This window comes from Strigops habroptila, chromosome 3, assembly GCF_004027225.2.
Source record: "Strigops habroptila isolate Jane chromosome 3, bStrHab1.2.pri, whole genome shotgun sequence".
In the NCBI taxonomy this organism is placed as follows: domain Eukaryota; kingdom Metazoa; phylum Chordata; class Aves; order Psittaciformes; family Psittacidae; genus Strigops; species Strigops habroptila.
The window spans coordinates 76,956,401-76,977,770 of record NC_044279.2 but is presented as its reverse complement, the minus strand read 5'-3'; the positions used below and the strand labels follow the sequence as shown (position 1 = coordinate 76,977,770).

General features: G+C 38.7%; 1 protein-coding gene and 1 long non-coding RNA gene across 27 annotated transcripts in view; one reads left to right on the top strand and one right to left on the bottom strand.

Moving 5' to 3' along the window:
• TNRC6B (trinucleotide repeat containing adaptor 6B) overlaps nt 1–21,370 on the bottom strand; it is a 146,859-nt gene that overhangs the window by 78,413 nt on the left and 47,076 nt on the right. Inside the window, exon 1 of one of the 26 annotated variants that reach the window (XM_030478332.1) lies at nt 9,500–10,355. The exons of 24 other annotated variants lie outside the window; for them this stretch is intronic. In XM_030478332.1, coding sequence (XP_030334192.1) covers nt 9,500–9,504 — 5 coding nt within the window. In that variant the 5' untranslated portion in view covers nt 9,505–10,355. Of the gene's footprint in view, nt 1–9,499; nt 10,356–21,370 lie in introns of those variants that run through there. One more of the 26 variants, XM_032919791.1, reaches the window with a different exon arrangement.
• On the top strand, nt 135–21,081 carry LOC115604858. Its single transcript, XR_003990429.1, has 3 exons — nt 135–241; nt 14,536–14,542; nt 21,069–21,081. It is a non-coding gene; the product is annotated as an uncharacterized LOC115604858 (long non-coding RNA).

Below are 21,370 nucleotides of genomic sequence, written 5' to 3'. Positions count from 1 at the left end.
TTTAGGAAAATATACTTACTGTACATTTGCGAAGGACTGCAGCTAGCAAGAAATGGTACACGCATAAAGCTAATGTACCTGAAGGGAAAAAAAACAAACTCCACTTTGTTGCTAGAGCTTGGAACTAATGACATTTTGCCTGGGAAAAAAAAAAAGTCTCTTTTACTGTGAAAATGGTTTTCCTAATCCCTGCCAAGGTTTTTAACAGCACAGAAAAATACCTAATAGAGATGTTCATTCTGTTCATTTTACATCAAAACCTCCCCCCTAATGGGAACTCCTCAACTAACCAAAACTGTCCATACACTCCATGAAAGCTACTCGCTAAGTTTTTACTTTAGAAGGATGAAAACACCACTCAGTGAACTTACAGCAGGTTTTCTCTTCTTTCATACTGCACTGAAGGATAACAATGTTTAAATCCTCATTAAAAACCTCACAAGTGTTACGTATAGAATGTGAATTTCAGTGTAGTAAACAGTTACTTCAGGAAGACTGCCTCTGAAATAGGTTTTCACTTCTATTTCGAAACAACCAAGAAAATCATGTACTTTTCAGGGACAATTTTTTTTTAATGTTAATATTTGTCAAGGTATTAACACAGATCAGCTTTTATGCCCTGAATTCCTCTACCCTCTGCAAAAGCCCTTAGACTGACCTCAAGACACTGCACCATGATTTGTTACAATTTCTGACCCAGGTACATTAACCATACTTCTTGGTAAGTGGAAATCCACAAAAGCAAGTTTTTACACAAACCAGAACTTCTTTTAAGAAAGATTTTTAAGAAATTTTAAGAAAGGTGCAATACACAATTCCATGCTTTTACCCACATTATAATTTCAGTTAAATCAGCTTTGCTCCCATAAAGCCATAAAGGAAAAAGAAAGCATCATTCTATTCACAATTCAGTACAGCTGGGTACGACTGGCTTCAGCCCCAGGCTACAAGCCAGGAACTTTTGAGTTTAAGTCTGGCTCTGCCATGGACTTTGTGAGGCCTTCTGAGAGCCTCTGAATTTCTCTGCTGCTCCTCTTCAATCAGTACACTTACCCCTATAGAGTGGCACTTGCTATGTTTTTGCAGGCTTCTGCCAAAAAAAAGAACTTGAACTGACTTTGAGAGCAATTTTTACTATGGTGTAAGCCCCACTAGGAAGTCTCCACGTCTGCTGATATTTTTTAACTGCATTAACTACCAACATGTATTACATATATGCATATACATATATATGATACACACACAAACATAAAAAGATGAAGTTAGAAAATAGCTAATTATTTCAAAGTTTGATAAAAAAACAGGATGAAAAAAATGAAATCAAGTTTATGTGCTATAATTAAATGTACAGCGCAACCTACAACCTTGTTCTTATTAACCCTCCGAGCCAATGATGAAATCTGTTTTTAACAGCTTAATGTTAAATGCACTGGCCACGCAATGCTCCAGCTAAAGCAATTACAACTAATACTTCTGATTATTACTTTAACAATAGAAAAACGTCCTGTGAAGGAGAAAAAGGATTTAAGCTTAACCAAGTTCCCCAGCACTGACTGAAACATCATTTAAAATATGAATTTTATTAAAAAAAAGATTCAGGGAAGTTACATGACTTAAGCTTGCAAGTCTCTTGCAGAAGAGTTTCACTTCACATTATCTAGACTGAAGCAGAATGTAATGGACTGACACTAGCTAAGCTCAGCTCTTCCTGCACTCCAATGATCCAATCATGCAAATAGAGCTCATCACCTTTAAACCAATATATGCTGCCTTTAAATTAACTCCTGAGAAAAAACCCTTGTCCCCAAAACTTTATCAAGACAGGTTGACTTTCCAAAAATTAACCTGTTTGGTTATTCTTGGTCTAACCACACAGAGTTAGCATAAAGAACGAAGCAACTGTAGCTTTATGGTATGTTAAGCTGCCAATGTAAATCCTAGACTCTCAAAAGTTTACACTCCACCTGTTTTCACCTTTTTCATCTTGTTTTACCTAAAAACTGTTAAGAACACACTTCCTACAGTTTTTCTGTATCAGGACATAGGATTTCTTTCTAGAAAGTGATAAATGTAAAGCAAAAATGTTTCCCAGTTAACAACACAGCAGAGTAAATTAATTCAGAATGTGTTATTTTGTGATTAAAAGTCACTCAAGGACCTCACCCAAAAAAGCCACTCCAGAATAGCTACCATGCAAAGATGAGGTGGTTAAATGCAAATTCAGGTATCTTTTGCACAAGGAGGACTAAACTGGTTCAAACTGCTGAAAAATTACCTGCATGTAAGACTTACTATTCTCACATCCCAGGTCATTTACTAAAACTTTCCACTGTAATTTGGTGGTTTCCAAAACATATTTGCTGATTAAACCCACGAAAGTGAGAGAAATACCATCATGAAGCAGTACATCCAAACAACTTATTAGGAAGATTAAATCTTCACCCAGATGAGATTTTATTTTTAGTTGCCTGTATCACACTACCATCAGTGTGTTTCCATCAGATGAAGCAGTCACGAATACTACAGCATGGCCAGTATATTGGTTAGCAAGCATTCCTGTCAGGGTAATCTGCTCTGAACAGGATTACAAAATAAAACAAAAATAACCCTACTGCCTTGTTCACTTTCTCTCTCTCAGCATTGTTTGGTCTGGTTGAGATGTATTAAACAGATAAGCTGAGCATTACCTGCAAAGGAATGGAAAATTTGACTGTAACACAAGGCTACTGAATTTAAAATTCCCACTAATATTGCTATAACTGACTTCTATAGCACAGCTGGAGCCTTCTTCTACAGGAGGTTCAGAAAAGCTTTTGGGGTTTGACTTCAGGTTAACCAAGTATTTTTACAGGCAATTTGAACCTCCACAACATTTAGATTCCAACCAGCGCACATGAACCTGTAATGACATTCACAAAGAGAGCTGGATACAGAATGACATATGTATAACCTAAATACAATATCCTCTATCTCCAGGCACTATATTTTTTAACTACTTTTAATATAGATATATTTAGCATTTACCATAGAAGCTTCCTTGAATAAAATTGTGTGGATCGGGAAGGTTTTATTTATATAAAGGTTTATACAGCCTTACCTAGAATATAGAAGAATACATTTTTAAAAATTCACATAAGGATCAAGCTATCTAATTCCTATTTTCTGTTTTGCAGAAGAATAAGCTACAAAAGGATGTTAGGTAAGTTTTGGTTGCTTCTGCCCTCCCCTGCATATAGAAGGTATCCATTTTCATTTTTATTGTCCTCAAACTCTCTCCATTAAGAGACAAGATACCCCCAAAAAATCCAGCAGAATTACGGGATTAGAACTTCCAAGCATTAAAATACCAAAATTCACTTGCATGTTGTGATCAAATCATTCTCCCTATGAATTGTTTAGCAAAAGGCTGAACATAAACATGCTGTACATTTAGCTGGCAAAGTGACATATCAAAATGTATCAGTCTCACTTTAGTTGATGAAGTTCTCAGTAGTAGTCACCCTCTTGCCAAAGAAAGCTGTTTCATAGACAAGTCTATCTAGAGTATCAACACAGAATTAGAACCATGTGTTTTAAATCAGACCCTGAATCCAGCATGATTGCTTAACTGAAATTATATACAATTAAAAATATAAATGCTAATACAGAAGCTGCAACAAGAACGCAAACGCTGCTACATTAAGACTTTAATATTAAGTTGCAATGTCTTCTACTACAAACAGTAAAATTTAAAACAGGGGGAAAAAGTGGAAGAAACATGGAAGACTTATCTTAAAAGTTTAAGTGATGCAGGATAGTATGTGCTGGAGAACAGGATGGTTCTGGCACAACCAAGTTCACAAGTGCAGACTGAACCACAGCGACAACACATCTCTGTATATTCGCCACAAAGCACATGTAAAATAGGACAACTGCACTCAACTCTAATTAATGGTCAAGTGGCATTAACAGAATACATATTTAACCTTTACTATTTTCATATAGGTCAACTAGCCAAAAAAAGCTTAAAATCTACAACGACTACAGTGTAGACATGCTTAAAAAAATAAATTCCAGCAGTCAATGCAGCCAAAGTTTTGCATGTTCTCATCTACATGGAGGCTGCGCTCAACAGCCACTATGAAATTAAAGATGGACAGTACCTTATGATTGTGCTGTTTAATAAATTCTGTGCTTAAAAGCAGGAAAAAATTACTAGGAATACTAGAAGTAATTTTTCCATTTTTGTATTTTTCTAAAAACCGCTTCTCTGATTCAGAAATTAAGACAACGTTCTGACCAAGTTCAAGTCAGTTCTTGGGTTCAGCTGTCACGCCCGTATCTGTATTTGAGGAAGCCCTAACTCTGCTTGTACTAACAACACTGGGAAATAGAGCACCCTCCCCTAATTTCACACTTTAAACATGCACAGTGGGGTTTTGTGTACTCTTAAGGAATTAAGAGTTGCCACCTTCATTTAAAAATGTTTGTGCCTTTCTGCTTTTTACCTGCTGAAGTAACTATCCCGTTCAAAGCAACTCAATTATGATGGTGCCCAGTGTCAAAATAATGCTTCTGACACAAATTAAACAACTGCTTATTCATTTGCAGAGAACTGTACCTATCTATAAAAATGCAAAAAAGCTGAAGTGGTTTTTTTTTTTTTTGCTAGACTATTATGTTTCACTGCTCTTATTTGAGCTACCTCAAAATTTGTTGACCACCCCTACCGTTCAGAACGATCTGAAAGTAAGGCCTAGTAAGTACCATCCTAACAAGAGAAGCACTCCCCTGCTGGCATGAAATGAAACACAGTTGTATCTTGATGCTTTGTTTTCATTTTGTTGTTTTAGTAATTTTCAAGGCCACATTTCACTTCTAGAAGTCTGAATTTAACATAAATTTGTATTAATACACAGGCTTTGTACTTTTAAGCATTTTTCTTCCTGTTGATACTGAAGTACTTTTAGGTTAATTTTCTCTGCCTGACATATACAAGCACCCATTTAATTAAAGTTCAGACACAAACTGTAGCACTGAAAGGAACAGTACTCAGCGTTCGTGCTTATTATCTGTGGTTTTTAACAAGACTCCCCTCAGCAGCTTCTCTCCAGGTATAGTAGCACAGAGTTTTCCATGTTGTTTAACCCTTGGTTTGATTTGTTCTGCCTTTAAAGATCATCTCGTGTTTTATTAATGTATCTTCTCTTAGGTACTTTAGGAGAAAAAAATTCCAGGGTTCGTATCTTGGTTTATGTTTCCCCACCTGACTAAACAGGCTAATTCAAAGTCGTCCTGGAACTAAAATATTTTGAAAGAGTATCAAGGTTTGTCTTTCAATTTGCCTGTGCTATAATATCCAAATATCACATCAACCAGTTCGTAAGATATGATTTTTCAGAAATGATTATAAATACGTAGTTCTAGTAGCACCAGATCATTTTAAACCCTGAAGTACAATGCCAACATACTATATACAGACCAGAAAATCCAAATTCAAAAACCTTTGAAATTACAACATCCATAGCGCCTTAAGAACTCCTGTCAGAAGTGTGTTGATGGCATTATGTATAAAAAATATCAGGGTTTGCATATATTCATACTGCTCCCAAAATAGATCCTTTGCCTCTACAAGAAAGAAAAAGAAACTGTTGTGTCTTACAAAGGAGAAAAAGAATTTAAGCAGTGAAAAGTGCTAAATGTACAGCTCTGGAGGTGGAATTCACCATGATTACAGAAAGGCAGCATTTCATATGTGCCCTTCAAAACAATTATGGGACCATTACTAAAACAAAATAGAAGTATTTTCAGTACATAGTATTTTTTATCTCCACGATGGCTCCACATTTGCCTTCAATGCTGAAATGACCCAAAAGTATTATCCTGACACCCAATTTTACATATCTTGTTTGACCAATATTTGAAACATGGCACACATAATTATACCAACTAAATGCCAGTGTTACATTAGCAACTAAAGCTGCTGTTTCTTGAAATAAAAACTGGACTTGTCTTGAGAAGCAATAAAACTTTGTATTCACCTAAATGGAATTTTATATCTGTTTATCAAATGAATTCTGCAGCAATAATTATAGATAATTAATTAAAGTTTAGTCACTTTAAACGTAATCAGCTTCCTCAGCAGGATTCTTCTAGTGAAAAGACATCTTATTTTTGCTCTGACAGCATATACAGCACCTTTTACAAGACTTTCAGGAAGGTTACAAAACTAGCATCCAGCTACCCAGACCTCATCCCCTTGGTAGGACATGAAGCACATACAGCCTTTTAGAGCTAAACATCTACAGAAAAAAATTCTCTTCCAGCAATATGCTAACTCTATAGATTTTTCTTCATTTATATGTTTGGATGCTTTCTCCTCTGCTTAGCCATCTATTAATAAAGTACGAGACAAAAGTCTCAAAAGGTTAAGTTTTGCTGAAACCAGCCAGCAAAGACCGTATGATCTTAGGAAGTTACTTTTTTTTCCTTCTCAGCAGGGGAGATAGAGGATAAAAAGAGAGCTGCTGAAAGTAAGCATACTGATTTTTCAGCCACTGTTTTTCCCTCATTTTTTTCCCATTAGAACTGCAGACTCCTGTATATTAAAGCTCAATGGTAATAAGGCTTTCCCTGTCAATTATTTCTCAAGAATCTTTTATATGTAGTGCAAGAAACTCCAGGGCTCTGCTGACTACAGACTTCACTGTAGTTTTCAACCTACTAAAATAGTCTGCTTTGGAAAGGAACCAATTCCTGTAGATACCAACAGCAATTGACACAGAAATGCAAATAGAAAAACGAAATAAAGCTTCCCAACCTGGTGTCACCACTGTAAACTGAGCAGTGAAGAAACCCAGCCCAACACTTCTGCAAACTTCAAACTGATACACTAATTGCAACTCAAGTCAGGAGACTCAAAGTGATTTTCAATGAGTATTTTGTTCCCTTTGTACTGCAAGAACATACTGAATGCAAACAGTATTGAGAATTACCCAGACTCACTTTTAAAATACCATGATTTCACAGGCTGCAGAGTCCTCAACACACTCTGCACTAAGATTTGATGGGTCAAAGACATACTTATATGAGGAATTATTTTAATGGGTCCTTCCTATTCACATCATACTGTCTCACAAAGCTACTTCTATGTTTGACAGACTCCATACTGGAATAATTTCTATTATTGTCAATAGTTACTTTTTCTCTGATCCATGACAGCCTCTGCAACTATGAGCAGTTGCAGTTTTTAGAAAATATCCTGTATTTCATCTTCCTAACAACTGAGCTACACTAACATTTATACAATTTGGAAGCATGTAACAGACAGCAATGCATGAAGGCAAAAAACATGCAGAAAAGGCGAGTACTTTTCTCAAGTGCAGATTCTGGAATGCTACGTTCTATGATACTGCCAACTCAGGACAAAATGTAGGTTTTCGTTCCTTCCTCAGTTCAGCCATCCTATGCTACAGCAATTATCATATGAACTATGACACTGATGTTTAGGTCCAGTAAGCACCAAATCTGAGAATACTTCTACTTTATACTGCATTTTAAAACAGTTCGAATGTCTAATTAAGTTTGTCAATCAACAGGTATATACAACATACTCTGGCTACACCAAGATCCCCACTAAGCCCAAGGCGGCTTTGAGTAACAAAAGCCATCAGGCTGCATCAGGTCAAAGCCACAGAACGTTTTTGTAATATCCCCTCGCAGAGATACATGCCAATAGCACGAGGGTGGAAGCTACTAAGTTCGTTAACACTAAACAGGGAGAATATATGACTTCATACACAAACTGGGTTATCTATTACTACTAAACTCTGAAGACCAAAATTACCAGTGTAATACACTGTATCAAATTTGCGTGGAGTTTTTTTTATTAGCTCGCTCTACTTTAAAATAACACCTTTAATTTCCAAGGGAAACTTTATATACTGCAGCATTTTTTCGAATGTTTGCTAGCCAGTGAAGGAAAAAAAGCCGTGATGTATAACTACTACAAGACTATAATGAGGACAGCCAGATATATTTCAGTAAACGTATCCATATTTGTCTCCTCCCTTTGCATTTAAGTGTATGCATAAAAGGCCACAAAGAAATATAAAATATGATCCATCTTGTAGGTTTACAAAGTTGATCTGCTAACCATACACAACCAATTCACACATACACTGCACGGTGGAAGTACATTCATGATTATTTGATTATCTGCTGCTTAAATATCCATCTACAAAAAAATACCACAGTACAAGGCCGATCAGGAAGGGGTGAAGAGTAACATATACCACACGGAGATTTTTTTTCTTTTTATCCCCCCCCCCTTTTTTTTTTCATTTAACCTCACAGAAAGGAGCATTACATCACACTCTTACAATGCAGGAGGAGGGGCCTGTTCTCAGAAAGCGAGCTTCAGCTATTTCCCTTTAATTTTCTGCTTGGTTTGGGAGAGATGCAAAAATAACTTGGATTTAAATTTTTAGTAACAGAGAAGACGAGGTAGAGGGGGGGAAATGCGAGAAAACACAAGCTTTTTTGCTTACATTTACTAACGTGCAGGTGAATACTTGTTTTCTGAAGAATACACAGCAAAAGTCTACCAACCATGAGGCGCACCCTGCGCTTGCAAGGGCGCATTCCTAAATACCTGCCCCACATTCTACCAGCCGCTAGACCCGTTAAGCTGAGGAGGGTCCCCTACTTCTGGGCGGCTGGACGCGGCGAGACCATTTTAAAGCCGGCACCGCCTAACTCGCTTTACGCCCTCGATGCCGTGTTTATGGGGCAGGGCCATTTGGTCCCAACGACGACCGACATCGGGGGGGGGGGGGGGGGGGGGGGGGGGGTCTGGCCTCTCTGGGGAGCGGGTTAAGTCGGGGGGGGGTGGGCAGCCCGAGCCCGCGCGGGAGCCCAGCCCGGCCGCGCTCCGGCGGCGCAGGAATCCTCCACCCCCCGCTCCCACCCAAACCCAGCACTGTAGGTGTTTGGGTGCGTGGTTTTAGCATTCCCCCCTTCCCGTTTCTCCCCGGGAAGGATGGCCCGGTGAGAACATTTCCACACCGGTCCCCCATCGGACCCGGCAGCAGAAAGAATGCAAAACCCGGTTTTATATATATGCAAATTTTTGCAGCAGATTTAAGAGCTTCGGGTGCTGTGGGGAAGAAATCACTCTTTCAGAAGCCTCTATTTAAATAAAACAAGATTTTCAGTACTATCTTGTACTTCACCAGCTTGGAAACACAAACCACCTTCTGTAATTTGCCTGAGTGTTTTACATTACAAATCTCTTCCAAATCCACAGGACGCTTCTACAGACACCTCCGTCTAAAAAGCCCTAAAAATCCACTAAAAGTGCTTCACGCGTAAAACCAGACAACGTCTGAAGCAAGTATCTGTGCTAGAAAAACACACCTCTGCAAAACCACGGATGAAAATGGTCAGCTCAGGCTCTTAAAAATCTACCCGACAGGTAAAACCGAGAAGAAGAAGAATAAAATATAAACGTACCACTAACCTCATAAAGTGCAGCAGTGCTTAAATCCAGCGAGTTGAGGCATACAAGGTAGAAATGGAAATGAAAAAAAAAAAAAAAAAGATCCGAAAATGGTTTTGTGTTTGGTTGGTTGTTTTTTTATTTCTTTTTGTTGGGTTTTTTACTATTATTATTCTTATTTCAAACGTTCAGAAACCAGCAGAGACTCTGTCGGCCATTTTGGCTTGAACTCCCTCGCTCTGCTCTGCTCTCGCTCGCTCCCTCCCTCTCGCTCCCTCTTGCTCTCTCTAAAGGAAGCAGCTTTTTTGTGACCTTCAAATACAGGCGGGTCATGTGACTCCAGGCGGGCTGTCAATCAAACAGGCGGGGCCGGCCCATTCCCGCCTTAAAGGGACAGCGCCCTGCCTTGCACCGGAGGAGGACGGCAACTCGCCGTCAAGCATCAAGCGCGTTCTCCACCCGCTTCATTCTTCTCCGTTCATCATGCGAAGGGCAACACACAGAAAGGGTAAAATAGGTGAGCCGTGAGAATGCGGAAAGAAAGGCACTCGGCTGGAGTCTTAGCTCTTTAAAACTGGCTAAAAAGAAAGCGGGCAATTATGCTGATTCTACATGAAGGTGGCAGAACTGATCAACGGTGAATGATGAAATGTCTAAGTCCCACTAGACACATGCACTCTTCTGCAGTGCAGCGGGGACACAAGACCCCTAGCACTTACCTCCAGAGAAAACCACGTTTTCAGTACCACCCCATCCTGATTCAAGGACAAGAAGAGATTAATCTTCAGCCCACCAGGAACCCAGGCAGTAACAGGCTGTCTACAGGACACTCACACATCAACCCAAGACCCAGGTTCAGAGACATGAACACCCGCAGGACAGCAGAGCCAACTCGCTGTCCCCTATTGCTTTGAGTGTTTTAAGTCTCAGGCTGCAACTCCATCATTAGGCAGACACCCACCCAATAGTTTCTTCCCACTATTTCCACAGATAAATGCTCTACCAGTTGGAAGTGAGAATTCCAGTATGTTTCAACACAAAAAAAAGATAAATCTGCAGAGTGTTTCCAGACATTAGCTTGAATGTGCAGAAACAGTAAAGAATATAGTTCAGAAACAGAATATGGTAATGCAAGTATGGCTCTGCTGTGAGGAGGCTTGCTCCTCAATCTGCCCAACATATGGAATAAACACTTGAACTGAGAGGGCAATGGAATCCAGTGAGCTGACCGACAGCAGCTTGGGAAGCTCATGGGAGCACCTTCAGGATTGAACCCTGAAAATACACAAGTTTTTAATTCTGTACAGTTTTTCACTGTAATTATGTAGAAAGTAAAAAGACCATGCTAGCAGTGAAAAAACACCACAGAATGAAACTTAACCTAAAAAGTCACAGGAGGGCACTCCACAGGAATGAATTTTGAGGGGGGCAGAAGCTGCACATCTTATGAATGAGAATAAAAATCATTAGTGTATACTGTCATACTACATAAGTCATTGGCTAAACATGTTTCAAAAAAGTCACCAAGAGGCTATGAATGTCTAATAGGGCTCAGGTTTTGACATGCTTTGCTTCCAGTGCCCTCCCTCACAGTAAGGCACAGAAACTCTCAAATGGGGATTCCCCCAGTGAGTGGATTTCTTCAGCAGGGCTACAGCCTGCACTGCAACACCCCTACATATACCTCTGCAGGCTCCTAAATAGCTAATGTGTATAACAGGTACTTAACGAAATAAAAGCAGTTGATGCTAGCTATTGAAGTTGTGCTGTCTAAACTAGAGCAGAGAATCACCCAGTTTGGCTGGATTTAACAGCTTGTGGTGCTTGTGGCAGGGCTAATCCAAACATGGCAATTTAAGAAAAGCGGTGAAATCTCAGGAAATGTGTTCTTATTTGTGGCAAGACCCGAAGAGAACACCACAATTGCTCTGAATATCTAAAGACAAAATCCAAACCAACTGCTAGGCAACTGATTTACACAAAGTTTCATAAAAGCAAATATATATCCACATTTATGAAACAACTATCCCCCTTCCGAAACATTACAGCAAGTATTGCAGCTGCATGTTCTGTACATGTTCACACTGAAGTATGACAGTATGCGCTAAGCTACAGATAATTTTAGTCCCTCTCAAAAGCCAAATTGTTTTACTCAGACTTATAAATCCTCTTAACTTCAGTGGGGATTGCCAGCTCTCCATTCTGAAAGTCCTAGAAGCTTTTACCTCAAAGAGTTGATAATACTGTGATGACTTTAAGCAACCAGCACTCACTCGAGTTGCTGTGTTATGTTACTTGACTGCTATAAAATTTCACCTTGTCAATGTTCTATGGACAAAGCTTTTTTAATCAGAAACCCTTTTTCAGACAAACAAATAATCAGTGAACCAAAAATATTTAGAGAAGCCGGTACGGGCAATTCTTAAATAACTGTAGCATGGATAAAACATCTCAGGTTATTTAGCATTCTGTTGGACAGTGTGGGCCTAGGTTTTACCTTGACCAGTTTGTCTTCCATAAGGAACCATGGACTCCAGTTGGCAAGGTGAAAATTACCCATGTTTTGCCTCCTTTAAGATACTATTTAGAAGCAACTTCAAGCTCCTTATTTTAATATAAAAATAAATGGAATAAAGGCTTAAGTTTTTCAACTAAGCCAACGGCTGAAACATACTTCATTCTTTATTTGTTCCTGTTGGCATAATGGTTAAGATGGCTTGCAAGAAGTTTTGGGGTTTTGTCTTATTTTTTTCCTGTGGTTTTTTGTTGTTGTTGTTGTTTGGTTTGGGGGGGGTTGGGGTGGTTGTTTGGTTGGTTGTTTAAAATGCAGCATTTCCCCAAGCAAAATTGTGGAAGAAGCAGCACAGTAGTTCAGAAAACATTCAATGGAGTATAAAAATACACAGCATACACAAAATCTGCACGTCCCTTTTCAGAGGGCAATTGCACTTTAAAACCTAACCATTAAGCTTCCTGATGCTAACAGCGCTGTTAATAGCTAGTGTTAATAGGTTATATCCTTGTTATGCGCTACTAACTTATCTGATTACAAACACTTCATTTCTAAGCACCTTCCATCTGAGGATCATAAACCACTTTAAAAACTTTAATGAAGCTTCACAGTGCTCCTATGAGGACAGTATCCAGTATGAGCAGACATATACATGCACACATATGCACATTAAGAGAGATGCTTACAGTCATGGATTCTCTACACTCATATCTCAACTGAGACAGGAGAGGAGTGGGGTTTTTTTATTTCACATTAAGCTGCATTGTGGTTCTAGTAACAGCTCATCCTTTCTGATGAGCTTTTGGTAAAAATCAATAAATTAGGCTTCAACGTTATGTACATTTGCATCCTTCAGTGTCCACTAGACAAACCGAGCTACCATCTTTGCCCTCCAGTTGTCATCTCAAAAAGGAGATCTGGTCTGTCTGACCTGGTTTTACTCAATCTTAAAAGGATCTGAGATCATCCAGTCCTTATGCAAAACTCCCTATCTTACAAGCTGGTATTTTCTTTGGGCTCAAAGTCCTAAAGTTTGATCCCATATCTTACTTATTTTGAAGGCTGCACCCTTGTCATCCTCCAACAATGGACTCCACCCAATGGGCTTTTCTACATTGCCCTTACACGTGTGGCAATAAATTTAGGACCAATTTTTTCCCTTAGAAAGTCCTTCATAGCTGATACTATGAAAGTGAAAAAGTCTATTCAGCTCCTCCCAACACAATTCTTCAGCAGAAACCTCAAACACTAACAAGTTCCTCCTAGCAAGAATGCCTTCTCACCAACTGTCCTTTCTCCTGCTGGTGAAGAATTTACTTCCTGAAGTATAAGGGGCAGAAAGGCAGATTTTCTTTGCCAAAGTGAACTGAAGCCTACATGCCTCCTCTACCCTACTGCAGCTCATCAGTTACATTTCCCTAGACCTCCCTCCCCCAACCCCAGAAAGGGGCTGCAGTAAGGGATACAAGATAATTGGTTGCAAATTCCTCCTCAGCCAGTTACCAGTGGACCGACTGTCCTGGATTACAATCCTAGCAAGCACACCTCTTCAAGTTAACAGGGATCACAAAGGCCCCTTTGTCTTTTCTGAGAGGAAGTTAAATGCTTAACTTTTAGGGTAGGGACATGAATGTGAGGGCTAGGTTACACAGCTGCACAATTTCTAATAATAAAAAGCAAGCAGAGAACCCCTTAAATTATGGAACAGAATTAAGAGCCTTAACTATTCCTTGCATCCTCTTTAAACTTCCATATGGTGTATTTCAAGAGAACAACTGAAAAGAGCAAGGTTAAAACCAGGAGTTCAAAGCACCTTGCTGCTTAGACTTGGTAACAACTAGGAACTTGACACAGGCATCTCCATAATGGATAAGGGACAGTTCAGATCACTTTTAAATTATTTTCTCTGAACAGACACAGATGCTGAATGCCCAACACTTCTGAGAAGCGAAGACCATAGCTAGTCTTCACATCAATTGCACATAAGCCGTTGTGCAAGAGAGACGTCCTCTCCTTCTGCAGGACTGCAAAACTTTAAAATGTTCGAGCGTTCTTCAAAGAAGAAACACTCATTCCTAAGGAAAACCTGGGGTCTGGTTTGGGCTTCCCATCCCGCCTTCATATCTAGTGCATAGTGAGACATTTTATGCTGCAGAATTGTGCAGAGCTGCCAGGGTTCTTACCTATAATAACCAGAAGTATAATGTAAATTCTTTTTTTCAGAGAAAAATACCATGACAAAAAGCATCCAACAAAGGAGAAGCTTGCTCAGTTTCTGAAAAGGTTACAACAGCTTCTGTATCCCTTACACAAAGCACCTATCAACACATTTTAGGAATGGAGCATACCATCATTATTTAAAACTTACATTGCAACAGTGCTTTGGAGCCATACTAAAGCTCAGGTCTTGTTCATACCTTGCCAGGGACAAAAGAAAGAATACAGGGCCTGAAAACTTCACAGCATATAAAGTTTAAGAACTATACATGACTTCAAGGCCAAACCAAAGTTCTGACCCTGTACCTTAATGAAGTGCTCAGGAAAGATAACAAGTCAGAAGGAAAACTTCATTCACCGAACTTTGCAAACACCCACTTTTCCACCTAATTTTTCCTCAATCTGCCACAATACTTGTCCCTAGCTGTTCAGCGTATAAATAATCTATCACTATGCCTCCACTTCTTCAATCTCCTCAAATGCCCTTTCCAACATGGAGAAAGATGAAGCTTTCTAGCTGCCTTTTAACAAAGTTGTTCCATGAACAAGAGAACTGAAAGCTCATTTCCTATGAATCTCCGTCACACCTCAGTGAACCTCTACTTTACCACACTAATCCAGCTTTCTGCACAGCCAAGACTCCTCCAGTATATTCAACCCTATGTAGATCTCTTCCCATTAACTTTTTTTCCACCTCTTGCAGTACCTGGGCAAAAAACCAGCATATGCTGCAGTTAACTCTGAAACACACATGATGATTAACTATTAACAGACCAATATTCTTTTGATTCCTGAAGCCCTTCTTTTAGTGGAGAAATTAATTTTGGTCCATGCAGTTACTGAAGTTTAACATATTAGTAATTACAGCTGTATTGTAATTTCTTATTCTCTTCACTTGACCAAAACTGAACAAGAGACTCCAAACTCAGGAAAGATAATGACATGGAAAGCATGAGACTTAACTACGCCAGGAACTGAAAGAACGGATCCCAAACATCTTTTCCCATTCAGAGAAGTCACCCCCTAAGTGCTGAATGAGTTTGTATACCCATATCCTGAGAAATTAAACAAGTACTTTCCAGTAACATAACACGCAAGGGAACTTGTACAAATTAGAATTCTTAGAATTTGATTAACCTGCTCCTTACTATCATTTCAGAAACTTCTTGATTTTGGAGTCTACAATCCTATCCCAACAGGTCACCCTTACCAGTTTCCAATATCCCGTAAGTGCCAAAATATCCATGTAATAGGAAAAGTTTATCCATTTAACGCAATTCTATCTATGCCAGTGAAAAGATAATATTTCTTTCAAATAAATAGATGTTCAGGGAAATGGCATACCATATCACTCCACCCATATATACAGCAAACGGTTGCTTTCTAATTGTTATTTACAGCATATGAATTACCATGCCAGTTAAATGACTGATTCAACTGACCTTCCATCAACAACAGCTATGTTACCATGCATTTCAAAAGGAGTAATAACCTCATCGGGTAAATCCTTCCTTCTCCCTATTTAAGCCTCCAAGCTTTAAACATTTTAAAACAAACAGCAGCAAGTATTTTCATCTGGCCAAGCTAGAATATTTAATGAAAGTCGTATCTTTCATGTGTATAAACACTTTACCGCAACAGGACCCATTCTTTACACGGAGCCTTCAGACATGCTTCTACTGAAATTCAGCATACTCACTTTCGTTTAGTCTGCTTGTGCAAAGCAGGCTCCTCACAAATACTTATGGGAGGTCTCACAAAAGACAAGGAAGATTTTGGGGCTGAAGAGTTAGTCACATTCTAGTTCAACCTTTTTTTTTCTTTTTTTCCGTCCTACTTTTTTCCCCACCTAAAAGGAAGGTATCTATACTGAGCTTAGATTATTTTTATTTATTTATTTATTTTTTTATGGCAAGATAGACCAGTACCTCTCTCCAAATTGTTCTAACTTGCCTTGAATTTTAGCATAGGGAATTCAATCACTGGCCCGGAAACCTCTGAGCAAAGGAATTTCTGGCATCTTGGTTGGAGCTGGCACCAACCCATTTTCCTTTGTTCTTATTAAAGGAACCATAATATGCGAAGTTAAATAAAATTTTAAAAAATCAACAACAAAAAAAACCCACCCCAAAGTAAAAGCAGAATACAAAAGGAATGCATATTCAGTGGATTACTGTAAGAGAAGATTTCCCTCATTTGACTCATCTTTCTAATAAAAGCACTTTTTATTGCTGAAAAAATCTGTAAACTGATCTTTCCAAGTGACTTGAACATCTTCCCTAAGTAATGTGCCTCCATGTACAGCCCTTCAACTTGAAATGTCAGGAAAGGAACAGCTAGCTACCCAGGCAGAAAATTCTACAAGCTGTGGCTGTCACAAGTATAGAAATGCATGCACTAACCTAAAAACAGTATGACTCCCGAATCTGATCAACTTTGATCAAGGGCAAATACTTCACCAAATTCCATCTATCTAGGTAGGAGAAAAAGAAATCCTACCAGCTCTCCAGATCACAGCATGCCAGAGGAGCAATACAGCCTAAGAGCTCCAAAATATCTCTGTAAACAAGTTTTTAATTCATACCATGTTGACCACAAAGCACAGTATTTTTAGTCATACAAAGTAAGTCATATCTTCTACAGGGAATAAAGAACTTGCCTTTTTTTTTTTCCTTTGCTCCCCTTCTTTAACCAATAATAGTCACTCCCTGAAGGGTCTAGATGGGATCTGCAACTTAGAACCAAGTTCTTGGACTTAAGACCATTTAACCTTTTTAATCCTTTAACCTCTTGTATCTCTAAGCCATAGAAGATAGTCACCAAAATTTCTATTTTCTGGACACAGGAAACAACAAGAGAACACAAACTCTAATACAACCTACAACCATTAGACTTTTTTTCCCTTCCCCAATTCACCTCCTTGAAAAGAAGATTCAACAATTCATCTGGGTGTACACAAAAAAACCACAAAACCCAAAACAACAAACCAAAGTCTTGATGAATGTATTTATTCTTTGGAGAGAATGAAGCACGGCAAAAAGCAATGCACAACTTAGATCTGATGCAAAAGGAAGAGAAGTTTTACGACCGTAATTCGTACACATTTATGCTGCCACTGACTTGAGCAGGCTGTCCAAAAAGTGAATCCTTAGCAAATGAAATGTGTGGCACAAACTTTGTGTAGATACCACCGAAATTTGGCTAAATTAAAATATATTTTTACATTAAGAATACAGACAAAACACTAATTTAGGGCTCAAAAATCATTAACAGCCCTTAAATGATTTTGCTTGCTGTTTTTATGTCTGTTATCTCACTCACACAAAAGATACCATTCAACAGTTGCCATCTAACTAGCAATGAAATGCTGAAAAGAGAACAATGTTGAGCCATCTCTATAAATGATCCATCAGAGGGTAGTTACCTCAAGCAGCTCCTGAGGAAGTGGCAACTTGGGAAGAAGGAACAGCCACTAATCAACCAGACCTGAAAAAAAATTTTCTTGGACAATGAACTTGAGAAATCAATCGAGTGTCCAGTAGATAGTTAACTTCCTGGAAAGGGACTAGAGGATAGGGGCTGGAGGGGCCTGAAATAAAGAGGATCTGGGATTTTTAGGAAATAGATCAGTGGGCAAATGCTCTCCCCTTCGAAGTACAGTAAGGCCTTTAAATCGGAATAGTCTCCTTTTTGCTAGCAATCATAATTACTAGTAGCTGTAATAACTAGAGAAACAAATGATATCAAGCATAATATGTGACATTATCTACTCTCTGTATTCTTCAATATTGTATTTACAAATCAAGCCAGCTGGAATAGAAAATATACTTTTGCCTTGGAAAGACAACAAATGTGAAGAAGCCTCTTGATCAGGTAAGACTGCGAATTCAGAAGTAGGCTTTGGACTATGTTCCTATGCAGGACAAATACAAATCGCAGGGGGTGGGTGGAACAGGAGAGGAATCCAAACAAACTAACCTCTTCTTAACACAAGACATCTGGAAGAACGCACTATGAAATCCTAGGGAGAAGAAATCCCACACTACTCCCAGTTAGAATGTACATTGACCATGAATCTTTTCCTCTCTCAATATTCAGTAGCAGCGTAAACTAAACACATTGGGAACTTAACTTCCAAAGTTGACTTTTTTCTGTGTGATCTCCTATAGCTTCCCCCCCCCCCCCGGCCCCCAACAGTCATCTGGCTTCTGTTTTTCCACATATTGAGAAAATACTTGCAAAATAACAGTATGCTAATGGTGTAGGTTAGCTGGGGAACACAGCCTGAATCTGTTCACGACAAAATAAAACAGTGCTATATGCTTTGCTACCTCCTAATTTATAGTTTGAAAGGAAAAAGAAAAAAAACAAAAACCAGAGGAAGTGACATGGGGAATCTTAAAACCCATGACATGACAACTGAAAACACTTTCAAGACTAACTTGCAGACGTGAATGCCTAACTTAAAATTATTTTTTGCTTAGAATATTCAGACTAGAGTTTTCCTGTGGGTAATACCTCTAATTTTAAGAATAAAAATTCCCAAAGATGTAAGTGTAACATCAAACTGGTAAAATATAGGAGACAAGTGATGGAACCTCTGGCATTTTAAAGTGCTTAAGTTCTGCATATTTATTTTTTTACACTGTTCTGAAGTACTGTACTGAAAAGGGTGCAAGCCCACTTTTCAACATTTTTGACTTACCAATCTTATGGTTGAAACACAGCTACTGCTACAGATGCAGAATTTGCTGCTGTCTTATCCATTTCTACCCACTCAATTGCACAACAAAGGGCAATTCTTTTCTCTATGCCTCAGGGCCCTTTATATACACAGATAAAAGTTGCCTTCAAATGTAAACTTGTCCTGCTACTCGTTCCACTCCAGGGAGTAAAGACTTCTACAATATGAAGGTGATGAAAATATTCCTTAAACCTTAGTTGGACTAGTTTTCATCTTTAGTCTAATGGTCTCATGCCGTCAAATATCCTTCCAAATCTCTAAGGACATAAAAGAAAAAAACAATTTCAAAGTTAGAACTCTCCTACTCAGATGCCAATACCAGAACTAGCCTGAGTTACCACTGAGGCCGAAGCATATTCTGATATGCTAACAGAACTGTGGCACCCTGTAACCAACGTGTCTGGCATGGTCACTACAGACACAGCCCATGTGTCTGTGGTGGCTTGTTAGGATGTGGGACAGAGGACTTCAGTGTCTGGGGACATTTCTCTAATGGGCTACACACACAGAACAACCAGCAATGAAAAATGAGCTACGCCTTTATTTTTAAATATAGTTGTTGATGTTTTCAAGGAAAGACTTCACTTGTCATGAATTTCAACAGAATTTGGGGTGATACTCAAATTTAGGTTCCCCAAACCTAAGTTGATAATCTGAATTAGGATTTGGAGGCTACTTGGAAAATCTCAACATGAATCTTCTGAAAAAAACCCTTCTGCTTAGGTTGATTGTGTTAGTAAATTCAGAAAGTGCAATGGTTCCCAAGGCAAATCTCAATACCTTCAGTAATATGGAATGCCATTAAAACATGAAACAAAACCCCTGTTACACAAGCATTTTAACTAACTTTACTTCGTATTTGGTAGGAACAGTGTTTTATGCTACAGGGACAGAAGCTATGGCTAGGGTCCTTCCTGGGATTTTTAACTTCAACCTTCAAAAGAATACAGTGGTACTTCCTAACAATGTCTGGCATTCGCACTAACCAAAGCAGACATCTTCAGGATATACCACTGCAGTCTTTTTGTAGTTTTCAGCAACATTATCAAAGAGTAAAACCGGTCATTTTATACCACTGTGGCAGTGATATCTATATGTGCGACCAATATTGGCAGGCTGCTGAAAATGAAGGAAGACTGGCCTATTAACTAGCTCCTAATTTGAAGTACAAGGAAAAAGACTGATAGAGCTTGTTTTGCATAGCTTAAAAATGACAAAACTAAACTGGGGCAGGGATTATTCTGCTGTGCAAGCAAACATAGAACTAAGTTTTAATGAACACTGAGCCAGACTTTCAGACATGCACACTGGAAGATGAAAGGCAATGGACATAAATTGCAACAAATTAAATTCTCATTGAGTATTACGAAATTTTCTTCACCATGAGGGTGATCAACAAACAGATTGCCCAGAAAGGCTCTAGAATAATTCTGAGAAGCCTGATACAACTTAGAAGTTAGATCTAACCTTCAAATCTGGCGCTCCTTTGGGCATGGAAATGGATGAGATTACATTCAAGGTCCTTTTCAATTGAAATTATTTTACTAGTCTATCATTCTTCTTTCAAACTTAGGCCATTTTAGCTATCACTTTCTTTTAATTGTAGTGTCACACAAATCCAGGAAGACATTGAATAGTCCTTCTGAAATGTCAGAAAATAACGTAAAAGAACACTACCCAACTTAAAACAATTTTGTGATCTCCACTGGTTGCAATCTCTTCCTGGCATTGCTGCAGTTTTGGAGGGTCTCATTGCCTCTGCCTCTATACATTAAATTATCTAGCCAGGAAAAAGGCTATCCAGTAGGTCTAATCAATGAAATTTTGTAAATGACAGAAAGATCTTGTTTTGCTCTCTTTCTTACAGTATGAATCACTTCCAGATGTACAAATTGTTGCCAAGATAGTTGAAGACTCTTCTCTCCCGTTACTACAAAACAGCAGGTGGGGAATAGCCAGCTGAGTTGCTTCAGACAGCAGTAATAGCTTGGCTTACCTTGCTAGTAAACTTGAGTATGAACTTGACTCTCTTCTTGTCCAAATAGTTACTGTCAAACAGACTTCCCCATGTGTCATTCAGAAATAGTAAAAAATTTACATTTTTCTTATAAAAAGAGTAATTTTTCATTACATGATCCCTTTCACTAATAGATCAAGGTACATAAGTTTCTGGTGGTGACAACTGGGAATAATTTATTAGCACAGGCACAACTGCTAATTAAATACTGCTAGAACCAGGAACACAACGTCAATTTAAGAGCTTGAGTAGAATTTTCCTACTCCAAAAAAAGGTACAAAGAGAAGCTGCTCTCTGCTTGTCAACAGAAGTTTGACTGTTTTGGAAAGATAGTTCTGGATCAAAGTTGCCTGCTAATCTTTGCTCTAGTAGTGAAAAAGTAAAAGCCCTATTACAATTGGT